We start from the raw sequence: 16655 nt of genomic DNA, 5'->3' as shown, positions 1-16655 counted from the left end.
GGTAAAACCCTATGTCCTGTTTGATTAATATTGATGATATGGGTAGTACAAGAGTAGATCTACCACGAGATCGGAGAGGCTAAACCCTAGAAGCTAGCCTATGGTATGATTGTATGTTGTCCTACGGACTAAAACCCTCCGGTTTATATAGACACCGGAGGGACTAGGGTTACACAAGGTCGGTTACAAAGGAGGAGATATACATATCCGTATTGCCTAGCTTGCCTTCCACGCCAAGTAGAGTCCCATCCGGACACGAGATGAAGTCTTCAATCCTGTATCTTCATAGTCTAACAGTCCGGCCAATGGATATAGTCCGGCTATCCGGAGACCCCCTAATCCAGGACTCCCTCAGTAGCCCCCGAGCCAGGCTTCAATGACGATGAGTCCGGTGCGCAGATTGTCTTCGGCATTGCAAGGCAGGTTCCTCTCCAAATTCTGAATATCTGTTGAGTAGTGTCCGGCTCCCTCATAAATGTTGCACTTCTTGGCTTCTGCGCCCAATAAGGGCTATCTTCCATGTGTCGAGCGAATGCGGGGAGCCAGGGCATTTTGACATCCACCACCCTAGCCATGTAAATAAACTGTCTATTAAAGGGACGGGGATTCTTAGATCCAAACTACACCATCCTCCCACGGCGACTAACCATCGGAGCACACTCGGAAAAAATCCTTTCCAACATGGCCGGCCATCGCAGCTCCTCCTCCCGCTCCGGTAGCCCTAAGCCCGGCGATTGTGAGAAGTGTTCCATCCCGCACAGCCAATTAGTGGAGTTACAGACCCAGGGATTTCTCCCTCCAGCATATATGGTCCCCGTTCGAGCCGGGCTCGCCACCTATAATGGCGGGGAGCAAGCGGAGAGCTTCCCCAATCCCTCCAAGGGGGAGTAGGTATGCCTTGTCCCTTATTTACTAAGGGGACTTGGATTTCCAATCCATCCGTTCCTCCGCGGGCTCCTGGAGTTTTATGGCCTCCAGTTGCATAATTTCACCCCCGCTTCCATAATACACATCGCTGGTTATGTTGCCTTTTGTGAGCTGTTTCTGGGCTGCGAGGCTCATTTCGAGCTGTGGAAGAGGCCATTCCGCCTTGTGCCCCGTACACAGGAGGGGTCACTATATCAAGTGGGCAGAGCCGAAATATGGCGCATCGCCGAGACCGGATACCTGTCTGGTACCCCGAAGAAGACGTCCGAAGACTGGCCTTCGGAGTGGTTTTACATGGAGGACGTCCCCCTTCCAGATCCTATTCGTAGGGGTCTTCCCGAGTTCAACAATGCTCCTCTGAAGAAACGCAGAAGCTGGCGCCCACGGAACCCCCAGGAGGAAGACGACGGAGAATTCCTTTACCTGATGGAACGGATTAAAGTGCTGGCTCAATCAGGATTGACAATAATCGAGGTTATGTCAATATGCATAATTCGGGGGGTGCAGCCACTTCAATATTGAGGGCACCCCTTGTGGCGCTTTAACGGGGAAGATGATGCCACCCGCTGCGGGCATAAGGGACCGGACTCCGTTGCTGCTCTAGCAAAAATTCTGTCCGAGTTGTTTAAGGGAGAGGAAGAGGAGTTCATCCGTATTAAGCTACGGGATGGATTCTCCATGTACAACCCTCCAAGCTAGGTGAGCTGTCACTCTTTACTCCCAACCTGCCCGCATTCTTCGTCATAAATACTCACCTTGCCATTTCATGGTAGGAACTGCGAAAAGCTGTAAGGGAGGTCAACAGCCCACCTCCACAAACGGAGGACCCTGACCGGGCCCTCGATCCCGGACTCGAAGAGGATCCGGATATATTTGTGGAGCTGATAGACAGGACATTCTATCGATTGAGCTATGATGACGCCATGGTGGCCATCATGGCCGACTACCCCGGGCTACTCCCTGCGTCGCATGTAAGAAAACTTAAGTCCCAACTTCCGAGAAGAATCCCCTTTTATGCACTTCACCTGCCGTACACATATGGTGTTTTACAGGGAAGGCCTTCGGGACGCCATGCCGAACCCGCAGTGAATCGCCAACAAGGAGCACCGAAGCCACGTAGGCCAAAAAGGAAGGCGTTCAGGACTGATACGCCGGCGCAGAGGTATGATACAAAACCTCGCTCCATGGTTGTCGTCTTTCTTAAAATATAATGACGTCCATGTTTCCTAGTAAGAAAAACGCTCACCGGACTATATCCGGAGAGGTTGCCGATCACGCCTCCACCAGTCGGGCTCCAGGGCCGGACATAGAGGTGGAAGCTAACACGGGGCTAACGCTGGATGCTCCTCCTATAGAGGATGCGGACAGACTATCTGCTACAAATTCTGAAGTGGAGAGCGCAATGAATCACGAGCGTCGCCTGGCCGTACTCCGCGACGCTTGTTTCTCCCAAGAGGCGTTCGATGTCTTCAACTCAGGAGACGCGTACATCCATGCTGATCAAAATGGTCTAGCCAGAGCCATGGACCAGTATGTAAGGGATATACGGGTAAGAAAATCTGACGATTATATATATCAGTAGCCCGTGAGACTTGAAACAGTTGACACAACTAATTTAAGGATCATTATTTGTGCAGGTTCTTATAGAGAAGAATTTCCAATTGTCTCAAGAGCTATAAGAGTGCAAAGCCCAGCTACGGGCCGCTGTTGCCGCGTTGAAGGAGTCCGAGAAGGGCCCCTCTGGTAACACTTGTTTCCATTGGAAAGAATGACAGGTACCATATAGTATGCGGCATGCATGCAAATCTTACAATAGATGTTGCAGATGGCTCCTGAGTGAATCCGGAGGCCGTGCCGCTAAATGCGGAACGTGTTGATCGACAACTAAATGCTGGCGAGCACGTGCTTGCATGAGTCAGGCAGGAAAAAAATAATCTCTAGGATGCCAATATCCAGCTGGGTGTGGAACTGAAAGATGTCCGAGCCTAGCTTGCAGACTCCGCGAAGGAGAATAAGCGGCTTCGATGCGGCATTTTCAATAAGTGCTTGAACGAACTTTGGAAGGAGTTCGGCGAAGAAGCCGGCTAATAGAGTTATGTCTGCAGGTATGCTGACGGGTCATCCCGCGGAGGAGATGCCCGGGTCTACAGGTGATCTTCTACCAGAGCTCTCACAACTGCACGAACAAGTTCGGCAGGTGATGTAGGGTATTTCCCAAGCCTTGTGGCCATCCGCGTCCCCGCCAGGAGGCATGGGGGAGCTTATAGAGAAGCTCAAGGGAGCGCGGCGGCGCTTCCGATTATGGAAGATATCAGCCTGCTGACAAGGTGCAAGGGAAGCCTGGGCCATGGTGAAGACGTGATATACCAAAGCTGACCCAAACCACATGGCCGAGGTCGGACCTGTGGGGCCCGATGGGAAAGAGATCCCCATCAGTTTGGTGTATGACCAAGTAGAATTAGTCGCAAAGTATTCCCAACATGATTGTAGGCTAGACAGCCTGTTGGATGGTATAGAAGAAGAATTTAGTCAGTCTAAGTGACTGTGTACTTTAAGTGACATATATAATGTCCCTAGTCGAATTGTAAATCATTTGTCATGGCAGACCTTTTCGCTTCGATCTCTGGACCCGATAGTCCGGAGTGTATCCGAATACCCGCTCGGTTATGTAAAAACCAGGGCATGCGTGGAAACCAAGCGTAGGGGTCATAAGTGCTTGAATAGACAAGTACCCAACTAGCTATGTTATATTACATGGATAGTAAGAAACATCTTCCAGGGAGAATAGTTCCGTTAAGGGTTCCTTTCCCTGGGTACGCATGCCCTAATGTGCATGTCCGAACTGCGAAAAGAGACGCAGGCTATAACATCTGGGGGAATGTATCAAAATAAGTAAAAGTCATCTTTTGTTCACCGACCGAATATTCCCTTAAGAACGCTAGCTTTTGGCTTCACCCAGTCTGAGGTACACATCCGGCTGACCCGGCAGTAACAATCGCATAGGTGCTCCTCTTATGCCCTAGCCGAATTAACGGGAATGTAGGGCATAAATACAAGAGCCAGGCAACCCAGCTTGGCCAAAAATTAAGTCATATCGATGCATATAATGGCGAAAAAAGGTACATGTGGAAGAATAACACATGTGTGGGGCATAAAGCCTAGAAAAATAGTTATGTTAAGCTTCTGTATAAGAAGCCCCCAGGTATAATGAGCGCGGTTAGCGCGTCAAGATTGTGTAACCAAGACACAAGTTTAGCCTTTTAAGGCCTTGAGGAGAAGAAAAAAGAAGAGAGAAAGAGAGAAAACACAGATAACGGATATGCAAAAAATTGACGGAGGTAAGGAGACGAACATAGAGACCGGCACTAGGCGTAGAATCTTTGGAGTCTGACTGCGTTCCATGGGTTTGTCTCGAGTCGATTATCCGATGCATCTCGCAGATGGTACGCTCCACCGGTCAGAACTTGGTCAATAATGAAGGGACCTTCCCATTTGGGCTTGAGCTTGTTCTTTTTCTTCTCCGGCAGGCGTAGAACTAGTTCGCCAACGTTATAGGATTTGGCCCATACTTCTATGATTTGATACCTTCGAGCCTGTTGCTGATAGAATGCGAAACGGGTTTTTGCCACGTCGTGCTCCTCCTCCAGGGCGTCCAAATTGTCCTGCCGATCGAGCTTGGCCTCTTTTTCTTCGTACAAGCGCACTCGAGGAGAGTCATGAATTATGTCGCAAGGCAGAACCGCCTCTGCGCCATACACCATAAAAACGGTGTGTATCCGGTAGTGCGATTCGGCGTGGTCTGCAGCCCCCATAGTACAAAGTCGAGCTCCTCTACCCAGTGCGTGTTTGATTCCTTTAAGGACCGCACTAATCTAGGTTTGATGCCGCTCATGATAAGACCATTTGCCCGCTCGACTTGACCATTAGTTTGCGGGTGATAGACAGAAGCATAATCGAGCTTGATGCCCATGTTGCTGCACCAAAGTTTTACCTCGTCGACTGTAAAGTTCGTGCCGTTGTCAGTGATGATGCTGTGGGGGATGCCATAACGGTGTACAACCCCAGATATGAAGTCTGTCACCGGTCCGGATTCAGCCGTTTTAACGGGTTTGGCTTCTATCCATTTGGTGAATTTATCCACCATGACCAGTAAGTATTTTTTCTTATGGGTTCCCCCTTTAAGGGGTCCGACCATATCAAGCCCCCAGACCGCAAAGGGCCAAGTAATGGGGATTGTTTGGAGAGCGGTAGGCGGCGTATGGCTTTGATATGCAAAAAGCTGGCAACCGACGCAATGTTGGACCAGATACTGTGCATCTGCTCGGGCCGTCGGCCAATAGAAACCTGTACGGAATGCCTTGCTTACAAGGGCATGGGCTGCGGCGTGGTGGCCGCCGAGTCTGGCATGGATTTCTGCCAAAAGCTTTTGCCCTTCCTCTTCGGAGATGCACCTTTGAAGGACTCCGGTAGTACTTTTCTTATAAAGCTCTCCCTCGTGGACCTTGTAGGCTTTAAATCGCCGCACTATGCAGCGTGCCTCATTTTGGTCCTCGGGTAGTTCCTGCCTGGTTAGGTAGGCCAGGAATGGTTCTGTCCATGGGGCGATGACGGTCATTATCATGTGGGTTGAAGGTGTTATTTCGATGGCAGAGCCTCCGATTGTGTCAGAATGTTCGGTGTCTGGGGTTGTGACCAGGTCTAGACTATTGTTACCGATGTACCCTTCCCATACCACAGATGGCTTAAACAGCCTTTCCAAGAAGATGTTAGGTGGGACAGGATCGCTCTTAGCGCCGATACAGGCGAGGATATCCGCCGCCTGATTGTTTTCCCGAGCCACATGGTGGAATTCAAGCCCCTCGAACCGAGCTGACGTTTTGAGGACGGCGTTGCGATATGCAGCCATTTTTGGATCCTTGGCATCGAAGTCTCCATTTATTTGAGATATTGCGAGGTTCGAGTCCCCACGCACCTTTAGGCGTTGAATGCCCAATGGAAACTGCCATCCGGAGACCATGTAATAGGGCCTCGTATTCGGCTGCGTTGTTGGAGTCTGTGTATAGTATTTGGAGTACGTATTGGACTGTATCTCTGGTGGGGGACGTCAGGACGACGCTAGCCCCCAGACCAGCCAGCATTTTTGAGCCGTCAAAGTGCATGATCCAATTGGAATATGCGCCGTACTCTTTAGGGAGTTTGGCTTTTGTCCATTCGGCGACGAAATCGGCCAGTACTTGCGACTTAATGGCTCGCTGTGGTCTATATGTTATGTCGAACGGGAGGAGCTCGATAGCCCATTTGGCAATCCGGCCAGTGGCATCGCAGTTGTTTATTATGTCGTTGAGTGGTACTTCTGAGGCCACCGTAATTGAACACTCTTGAAAGTAGTGTCATAATTTCCGGGATGCCAGGAATACCGCGTATGCTATCTTTTGATAATGTGGGTACCGTGATTTGCATGGAGTGAGGACAGTGGATACATAATATACCGGCTTTTGAAGTGGGAATTTATCTCCGTCCGTCTCTCGTTCGATGACGAGCACTGCGCTTACAACTTGGTGAGTTGCTGCTATATATAACAACATTGGTTCGCCGACATTTGGCGTGGCCAGGATTGGGTTGGTGGCCAGAATGGCTTTTATTTCTTCCAATCTGGCCGTGGCCACGTCCGTCCACTTGAAGTGTTCGAGGCACCGAAGAAGGCAATAAAGGGGGAGTGCCTTTTCTCCTAATCAGGAGATAAAGCGGCTTAAGGCCATCACACATCCAGTTAACTTCTGGATTTGCTTGAGGCCAGTTGGGATAGCCAACTGTGACAGAGCTCGGATTTTGGCCGGATTTGCTTCAATTCCTCTACTGGGGACGATGAAGCCCAGGAGCTTTCCGGTGGGTACGCCGAAAATTTATTTTTCCGGATTGAGCTTAAAGTCGTATGTTCGGAGATTGTCGAACGTGAGCCTCAAGTTGTCTGTTAAGGAGTCGACGTCTCTGGTTTTAATGACCACATCGTCTACATATGCCTCCACTGTTTTGCCGATCTGCTTTTCCAGACATGTCTGAATCATGCGCTGATACGTTGCGCCGGCGTTTTTGAGCCCGAAGGGCATTGTGTTAAAACAAAAGGGGCCATATGGAGTAATAAATGTCGTTGCGGCTTGATCGGACTCTGCCATCTTAATTTGGTGGTAACCGGAGTATGCGTCGAGGAAGCACAATGAGTCGTGCCTGCGGTAGCGTCGATTATTTGATCGATGCGAGGGAGGGGGAAGGGATCCTTTGGGCAAGCCTTATTAAGGTCCTTGAAGTTGACGCATAGACGCCAGGATTTGTCCTTCTTTGGTACCATCACCAGGTTTGCTAGCCAGTCCGGATGCTTTATTTCTCTAATGAATCCGGCTTCCAGTAACTTGTCTAGCTCCTCTCCCATGGCCCGTCGCTTAGGTTCGGAGAAACGCCGAAGAGTCTGCTTGACCGGCTTGAATCCCTTTAGAATGTTAAGGCTATGCTCAGCCAGCCTGCGTGGGATTCCTGGCATGTCTGAAGGATGCCAGGCGAATATGTCCCAATTCTCGCGCAGGAACTCCCGTAGTGCGGCGTCTACAGCGGGGTTTAGTTGTGCCCCGATGGATGCTGTTTTTGTGGGGTCCGTTGGATGGACTTGGAATTTGACTATTTCATCCGCTGGTTTAAAAGAGGTGGACTTGGATCTTTTGTCTAGTATCACGTTGTCTCTGTCCATTGTGGAGCGCAACACGGTTAATTCCTCCGCCACAAGGGCTTCGGATAATGCCTCAAGGGCCAGTGCGGCTGTTTTGTTCTCGGCGCGGAGTGGTATGTCTGGATTACTAGCTAGAGTGATGATTCCATTGGGCCCGGGCATTTTGAGCTTCATGTACCCGTAATGGGGTATGGCTTGGAAGATCGTGAATGCCTCCCACCCTAGAAGGGTGTGGTATCTGCTACTGAACGGGGCCACTTGGAGTGTAATTTCTTCGGACCTGTAATTCTCCGGAGTGCCGAATACCACATCTAGTGTGATTTTCCCAGCGCAATGTGCCTCTCGACTAGGGATGATTCCTTGGAAGGTTGTGCTGCTTTGCTCAATACGGTTTCTGTCTATTTCCATTTTTGAAGAGTCTCCTCATAAATGAGGTTTAATCCGCTGCCGCCGTCCATGAGCACTTTAGTGAGCCAAAAGGTGTCCACAATTGGACTGGGGACCAAGGCGGCTGGTGCTCGGGCTGTTCGGAATTTAGGTTCGTCACTGGCATTGAAGGTGATAGCCGTGTCGCTCCATGGATTTATTGCTGCCATATGGCAGACTTCGGCAAGGCTGCGGAGTGCTCACTTACGCCTATTATTCGAGGCGAAGGTTTCGAAGACTGTCAATATTGTATTGTTATCCACGGGATGGTGCTCTGAGGTGTTTTGGATGAGGAGATCCTCACTGCTCTTGGCCACCTGCAGGAGTACCCAACATGCTCTAAGGCTGTGTGTTGGTATGGTATCCGTTGTACTATGAATTTTGCAGGGCCCGTTAAGCCATTCCTCCAATACGGTTCCACGCCCTGTAGTGGGCTTTTGCTTCTTTGTAATTGAGTTGGGCGACTTATGAGATTGCACCCTTTTAGTTTGGACTGGGGGTTTTGTTAGAGCCAGATTATCCCAAAATTTTGTTTGGGTTTTCCAGGCGCTTTCCATCGCACAGTACTTCCGTACTATGTCCGCTAAGTCAGCAAAGTGTGCTATGTCACGGCTACTTATGGTGTTGAGGATTCCCTTGTCTGTGCAATTGTTGCAAAACAACGAAGTTGCGTCTTCCTCGCGACAGTCGTTGACCTTGTTCATTACAAGGAGGAATCTGGCCCAATAGTGATGTACCGTCTCTTGGGGCTCTTGCCTAATGTGGGAAAGATTGTTTGTATCTGGGTGGGTGGGTGTATTTAAGTCCAGACCTTGACCCAATCTGAGACCCCGGGGCGGAGGAGTTTCCGATCGTGGAAGTTCGGGCTCCAAGGTGTTGCCCCGCGGGTTTGGCATGCAGCCTGATTCTAGGTTAAGGGTTAGAGCGATGTCCTCCCATGGGCGGGTATCCGGCTCGGAGAGCTCGGGAATCCGGACATAGTTCATCCTCAGGATAGAGGGAGACTTGCCGCATTGCTCCTCCACCACCGCTATCTGATGGGTGACCGGCGGAGAGTTAATCTCCATTTGGTCAGGTTTAAGCCCAATCCAATCGTAGTCCGAAGCGACTCCCAGAGCGGCGATGCGATCCAAGAGCTCGTTCAAAGAGGAGAGCTCCATTGGATACATCTGTTCGGTGAATTTCGAGCCAATGTGGAGGCTATTTTCGATGACCCGAGAAGTCATCGTCGGCGCGTGATGTCTACTACACAACCTTCTTCTTGTAGACGTTCTTGGGCCTCCAAGTGCAGAGGTTTGTAGGACAATAGCAAATTTCCCTCAAGTGGATGACCTAAGGTTTATCAATCCGTAGGAGGCGTAGGATGAAGATGGTCTCTCTCAAGCAACCCTGCAACAAAATAACAAAGAGTCTCTTGTGTCCCCAACACACCCAATACAATGGTAAATTGTATAGGTGCACTAGTTCGGCGAAGAGATGTTGATACAAGTGGTATATGGATAGTAGATAATGGTTTTTGTAATCGGAAAATATAAAAATAGCAAGGTAACTAATGGTAAAAGCGAGCGTAAACGGTATTGCAATGCGTTGAAACAAGGCCTAGGGTTCATACTTTCACTAGTGCAAGTTCCCTCAACAACACTAACATAATTGGATCACATAACTATCCCTCAACATGCCACAAAGAGTCACTCCAAAGTCACTAATAGCGGAGAACAAACGAAGAGATTATGGTAGGGTACGAAACCACCTCAAAGTTAGTCTTTCCAATCAATCTGTTGGGCTATTCCTATAAGTGTCACAAACAGCCCTAGAGTTCGTACTAGAATAACACCTAAGACGCAAATCAACCAAAACCCTAATGTCACCTAGATACTCAAATGTCACCTCAAGTATCCGTGGCTATGATTATACGATATGCATCACACAATCTCAGATTCATCTATTCAACCAACACATAGAACCTCAAAGAGTGCCCCAAAGTTTCTATCGGAGAATCACGATGAAAACGTGTGCCAACCTCTATGCATAGGTTCATGGGCGGAACCCGCAAGTTGGTCACCAAAACATACATCAAGTGAATCACGTGATATCCCATTGTCATCACAGATATCCACGGCAAGACATACATCAAGTGTTCTAAAATCTTTAAAGACTCAATCCGGTACGATAACTTCAAAGGGGAAACTCAATCCATTACAAGAGAGTAGAGTGGGGAAGAAACATCATAGGATCCAAATATAATAGCAAAGCTCTTGATACATCTAGATCGTATCACCTCAAGAACACGAGAGAGAGAGAGAGAGAGAGATCAAACACATAGGTACTGGTACATACCCTCAGCCCCGAGGGAGAACTACTCCCTCCTTGTCATGGAGAGCACCGGGATGATGAAGATGGCCACCGGAGAGGGATTACCCCCTCCGGCAGGGTGCCGAAACGGGTCTAGATTGGCTTTTAGTGGCTAAGGAGGCTTCTGGCGGCGTAACTCCCGATCTATTGTGCTCCCTGATGTTTTTAGGGTATATGGAGATATATAGGCGGAAGAAGTACGTCAAGGGAGCCACAAGGGGCCCATGAGGGTGGAGGGCGCGCCCTAGGAGGGTGGGTGCGCCCCCTACCTCGTGGCCTCCTTGAAGGTCCCCTGATGTGCACTCCAAGACTTCTGGGCTTCTTTCCTTCCAAAATGAGTTGCGTGAAGTTTCAGGTCAATTGGACTCCATTTGATTTTCCTTTTCTTCGAAACTCTAAAACAAGGAAAAAAACAAAAACTGGCACTGGGCTCTAGGTTAATAGGTTAGTCCCAAAAATCATATAAAATAGCATATTAATACATATAAAACATCCAAGATTGATAATATAATAGCATGGAACAATCAAAAATTATAGATACGTTGGAGACGTATCAGCATCCCCAAGCTTAATTCCTGCTTGTCCTCGAGTTGGTAAATGATAAAAACAGAATTTTTGATGTGGAATCCTACCTAACATATTTATCCATGTAGTTCTTTATTGTGGAAAGAATATTCAGATCCATAAGATTCAAGACAAAAGTTTAATATTGACATAAAAACAATAATACTTCAAGCATACTAACTAAGCAATCATGTCTTCTCAAAATAACATGGCCAAAGAAAGCTATCCCTACAAAATCATATAGTCTGGCTATGCTCTATCTTCACAACACAAAATATTTAAATCATGCACAACCCCGATGACAAGCCAAGCAATTGTTTCATACTTTTGATGTTCTCAAACTTTTTCAATCTTCACGCAATATATGAGCACGAGCCATGGATATAGCACTATAGGTGGAATAGAATGGTGGTTGTGGAGAAGACAAAAAGGGGAAGATAGTCTCACATCAACTAGGCATATTAACGGGCTATGGAGATGCCCATCAATAGATATCAATGTGAGTGAGTAGGGATTGCCATTCAACGGATGCACTAGAGCTATAAGTGCATGAAAGCTCAACAAAAGAAACTAAGTGGGTGTGCATCCAACTCGCTTGCTCACGAAGACCTAGGGCATTTTGAGGAAGCCCATCATTGGAATATACAAGCCAAGTTCTATAATGAAAGATTCCCACTAGTATATGAAAGTGACAACATAGGAGACTCTCTATCATGAAGATCATGGTGCTACTTTGAAGCACAAGTGTGGTAAAAGGACAGTAGCATTGCCCCTTCTCTCTTTTTCTCTCATTTTTATTATTTTGGCCTTTTCCTCTTTTTTATGGCCTCTTTTATATTTTTTTTATTTGGGATTCTTTGGCCTCTTTTATTTATTTATTTTCGTCTGGAGTCTCATCCCGACTTGTGGGGGAATCATAGTCTCCATCATCCTTTCCTCACTGGGACAATGCTCTAATAATGATGATCATCACACTTTTATTTACTTACAACTCAAGAATTACAACTCGATACTTAGAACAAGATATGACTCTATATGAATGCCTACGGCGGTGTACCGGGATGTGCAATGATGCACGAGTGACATGTATGATAGAATTATGAACGGTGGCTTTGCCACAAATACGATTTCAACTACATGATCATGCAAAGCAATATGGCAATGATGAAGCGTGTCATAATAACGGAACGGTGGACAGTTGCATGGCAATATATCTCAGAATGGCTATGGAAATGCCATAATAGGTAGGTATGGTGGCTGTTTTGAGGAAGGTATATGGTGGGTTTAAGGTACCGGCGAAAGTTGCGTGGTACTAGAGAGGCTAGCAATGGTGGAAGGGTGAGAGTGCGTATAATCCATGGACTCAACATTAGTCATAAAGAACTCACATACTTATTGCAAAAAAATTTAGTTATCGAAACAAAGTATTACGCGCGCTCCTATGGGGATAGATTGGTAGGAAAAGACCATCGCTCGTCCCCGACCGCCACTCATAAGGAAGACAATCAATAAATAAATCATGCTCCGACTTCATCATATAACGGTTCACCATATGTGCATGCTACGGGAATCACAAACTTTAACACAAGTATCTCTCAAATTCACAACTACTCACTAGCATGACTCTAATATTACCATCCTCATATCTCAAAACAATCATCAAGTATCAAATTTCTCATAGTATTCAATGCACTTTATATGAAAGTTTTTATTATATCACTCTTGGATGCCCATCATATTTAGGACTAATTTCATAACCAAAGCAAACTACCATGATGTTTAGGACTCTCAAAATGATATAAGTGAAGCATGAGAGTTCATCTATTTCTACAAAGTAAAACCACCACCGTGCTCTAAAAAGATATAAGTGAAGCACTAGAGCAACAACAAACTAATCCGAAAGATATAAGTGAAAATCAATGAGTAGTCAAATAATTATGCAACTATGTGAAGACTCTCTAACATTTAAGAATTTCAGATCTTGGTATTTTATTCAAACATAAAGCAAAAAAAATGAAATAAAATGATGCTCCAAGCAAAACACATATCATGTGGCAAATAAAAATATAGCTCCAAGTAAAGTTACCAATGAACGAAGACGAAAGAGGGGATGCCTTCCGGGGCATCCCCAAGCTTAGGCTCTTGGTTGTCCTTGAATATTACCTTGGGTGCCTTGGGCATCCCCAAGCTTAAGCTCTTGACACTCCTTAGTCCATAGTCCATCGAATCTTTACCCAAAACTTGGAAACTTCACAACACAAAACTTAACAGAAAACTTGTAAGCTCCGTTAGTATAAGAAAATAAATCACCACTTAGGTACTGTTGCGAACTCATTCTAAATTAATATTTGTTTAAAACCTACTGTATTCCAACTTCTATATGGTTTATAAACTCTTTTACTAGCCATAGATTCATTAAAATAAGCAAACAACACACGAAAAACAGAATCTGTCAAAAACAGAACAGTCTGTAGTAATCTGGATCAAACGTATACTTCTGGAACTCATAAAATTCTTAAATAAATTGCTGGACCTGAGTAATTTATATATTAATCATATGCAACAAGAATTAACTAAATATCACTCCCCAAATAAAAATTGCAGCAATTCTCGTAAGCGCTAACGTTTCTGTTTTTTACAGCATGATCAAAAGACTTTCCCCAAGTCTTCCCAAAGGTTCTACTTGGCACAAACACTAATTAAAAGCATAAAACCACATGTAAACAGAGGCTAGATGAATTATTTATTACTAAACAGGAGCAAAAAGCAAGGAACAAAAATAAAATTGGGTTGCCTCCCAACAAGCGCTATCGTTTAACGCCCCTAGCTAGGCATGATAATTTTACTGATGCTCACATAAAGGATAAGAATTGTAACATAAAGAAAGCATCTTGAATAATGTGACTAGAACATTTAAGTATAACCCACTTCCTATGCATAGGGATTTTGTGAGCAAAGAACTTATAGGAACAAGAATCAACTTGCATAGGAAGGTAAAACAAGCATAACTTCATAACTTTAAGCACATAGAGAGAAAACTTGATATTATTGCAATTCCTACAAGCGTATGTTCCTCCCTCGTAATAATTTTTAGTAGCATCATGAATGAATTCAACAATATAACCAGCACCTAAAGCATTCTTTTCATGATCTACAAGGATAGAAATTTTACTACTCTCCACATAAGCAAAATTCTTCTCATTCGGGGTAGTGGGAGTATCATAAGAAACTCGAATACTATACATTGTTTCCACATTAAAAGAGTAATGTTCAGAAAAGGATTAATCATGATCATGACAAGTTTTATAAATATAATCACTACTTTTTATAGCATAAGTATCATCACAATAATCATCATAAGTAGGAGGCATGCTATCATCATTATAAATTTGCATATCAAAACTTGGGAGACTAAAAATATCATCTTCATTAAATGTAGCATCCTCAAGCTTGGGAAAAACATTAATTGCAGCAAATATATTCTAAAAAACATCATCTTCATCAAACATAGCATCCCCAAGCTTGGGCCTTTTCATATCGTAAGCATAATCACTCTCATCATTAATAGCATGGATAGCACCAATAGCATAGCAATTATCATATTCTTCCAATCAAGTGCCAAAAAGATTTTCAAGAAGATAAGAAGTATCATTATCTTCCACAATTATATTTTCATGAGGCACAATAGTAATAGGAGCAGCATTATTTGCGGGATATATCTTTTTACCTCTCTTCCTTTTTATTTTCTTCTTCTTCACCACATCGTGTGTGGGTTCAATCCTATTTTTGGAGCTCCTTATTAATGAGATTGGTTGAATAGGAGGCTCCTCCTCGTTACCTGATTCCTCATAAGAAATAATCAATGTTCAGGAAATCGGTAATTGGTAATTGCTCGGTCAACTAGGGAGTATGGATTAATCGGTCGAGCATTAATCGGTAAATTTTTTTTTATAAATCTCAGAATCCTAGTGTTGGGATCAGATTTGTGTTGGGATCAGATTTTGGCCACTCAAGAATTTATTTAAATGCCCTGGAATGAGTAAGTACCTAATATGAAAAAAAAATCAACATGAAAGTTATTCGTATCGGCAAGGTGAACAACTTTTATGTTTTGATTATTTTGATCCGAGGTCATATGTGAGTTGTGACATGTGAGTTAAAAAAACAAAATGTTGAATGAGTGTACGTGTGTGTGACAACAATGCTCTAAAATATGATATATTCAACAAGTATGGCAACAACAATTATGTGCTCTATCTCTAAGACTTGTAGTAACTTAATAACAAATAATCATAGTTCTTGAATTTGCATAACATAACAAGGTCCACAAGTATGTATCACATGACATAGCAAGGCCCACAAGTATCAGGTATGTATGATATGACAGTATAACATAACAAGGTCCACAAGTATGTATGATAGTATGACATAGCAAGGTCCACAGGTGACAATTCACAACATCCATAAAACACAAATAATCATAGTTCTTGACTTCTTGCATAAGTGCATAACATAACAAGGTCCTCAACCATAAAACACAAAAAAATATCGTTCATGGATTCTTGCAATCTTGCATAGTTGCATTGCATGACAAGTTGAGAACTCAAACTAGGAAAATACCAAACAGCACACGTAGATAAAGTTCTCCTTCTCCCACAAGGCCACAACCAAAATAAATTACTAGGTAAATACTAAATAGCATGAACCAAAGAATTAAGGTTGTGTTGTGTCCTCGTCCTCATTTGTTTCAATCATCTCATCATTATCAGACTCAAATTCTATCTCCTCTTCCAAAGCAATCTCATTTTCTGAATCTTCATCAGCAACAAATTCTTCTACTTCATGGAGTTCTCTCACTCTTGCACTCCTACGAGGCTCTATAGCCTCGGTGGCTCCCACTTCATCATCAATGGTGGTGTCGGGATCAACCTCGTCCTCAACATATGCATCTTCACATATCCAATCTTGTGCCACGGAAGCATCTTCACCAAGGAGAACATCACGAGAGGAGGAACATTTCTTTCTTTTGTCCATCATTCTTCCATTGAATTGGATATAAACTAGATTGTCCCTACGACTTACATCTAGTTTATTTCTCCTCTTAGCATCCACCTAAAAATTGCAAAGTAAAGCCTAATCAAGTAGCCATTCACATTTGTTCATAAATAAAGTAAGGAACTAAATATCAAATTTGAATTACTACAAGTTGAGATTCAAGAGTTACTTGTTCAAAAACACTCCAATTCCGTTCACATCCAGAAGAACTTGTGGTCAAGTTGAGTATCCTCAAAGCCATGTGCATCAACGTAGGAGTTTGTAGTCCATAAGTTGCCCACCACTCTCCTACATGAGAAAACAAAAAACAAAGTATTATGCATCAATCCATCAACCCATAATTTCAGAAATGTAAAATGCAAAAAGACAAAGAGTATGTAGGAGAACAAGCTTACCAGGATTGAAATTTGCATTCGTTATAGCTTTGGAGGCAGCCAACTTTGCAAGCATGCCCTCCTTATTTTTAAACCTTGGCAAGTCTACGTTAAGTGCTTTATTTTGCTTCTCATCATCATCATGATAGAAGGTCTCAATAACTTCCATCAATCCACTCATGACCTCTACATTGACAAATATGCTTGGGGTAGCATAACTATAATAGGTATTCAGTGCA

General features: G+C 44.6%; 1 protein-coding gene across 1 annotated transcript; it reads right to left on the bottom strand.

The window, feature by feature from the left end:
• Nucleotides 1-15700: 15700 nt before the first annotated feature.
• LOC119359584 lies at nucleotides 15701-16283 on the bottom strand. Its single transcript, XM_037625717.1, has 2 exons — nucleotides 16212-16283; nucleotides 15701-16099 (listed from the first exon to the last, which is right to left on the bottom strand). Exons 1-2 carry the CDS (start codon nucleotides 16281-16283, stop codon nucleotides 15701-15703), a joined length of 471 nt encoding a protein of 156 aa, XP_037481614.1.
• Nucleotides 16284-16655: the final 372 nt, after the last annotated feature.

This window comes from Triticum dicoccoides, chromosome 2A (assembly GCF_002162155.2).
Source record: "Triticum dicoccoides isolate Atlit2015 ecotype Zavitan chromosome 2A, WEW_v2.0, whole genome shotgun sequence".
Lineage (NCBI taxonomy): Eukaryota > Viridiplantae > Streptophyta > Magnoliopsida > Poales > Poaceae > Triticum > Triticum dicoccoides.
This window is presented reverse-complemented; position numbering and strand designations above follow the sequence as displayed.

Excerpts from the sequence above, each read along its gene's own strand:
- LOC119359584 (XM_037625717.1), bottom strand. The coding sequence starts at position 16,283 with ATGGCTTTGAGGATACTCAACTTGACCACAAGTTCTTCTGGATGTGAA. Across the intron at positions 16,100-16,211 it reads ATTGGAGTGTTTTTGAACAA|GTGGATGCTAAGAGGAGAAA; the intron begins GTAACTCTTGAA and ends TGCAATTTTTAG.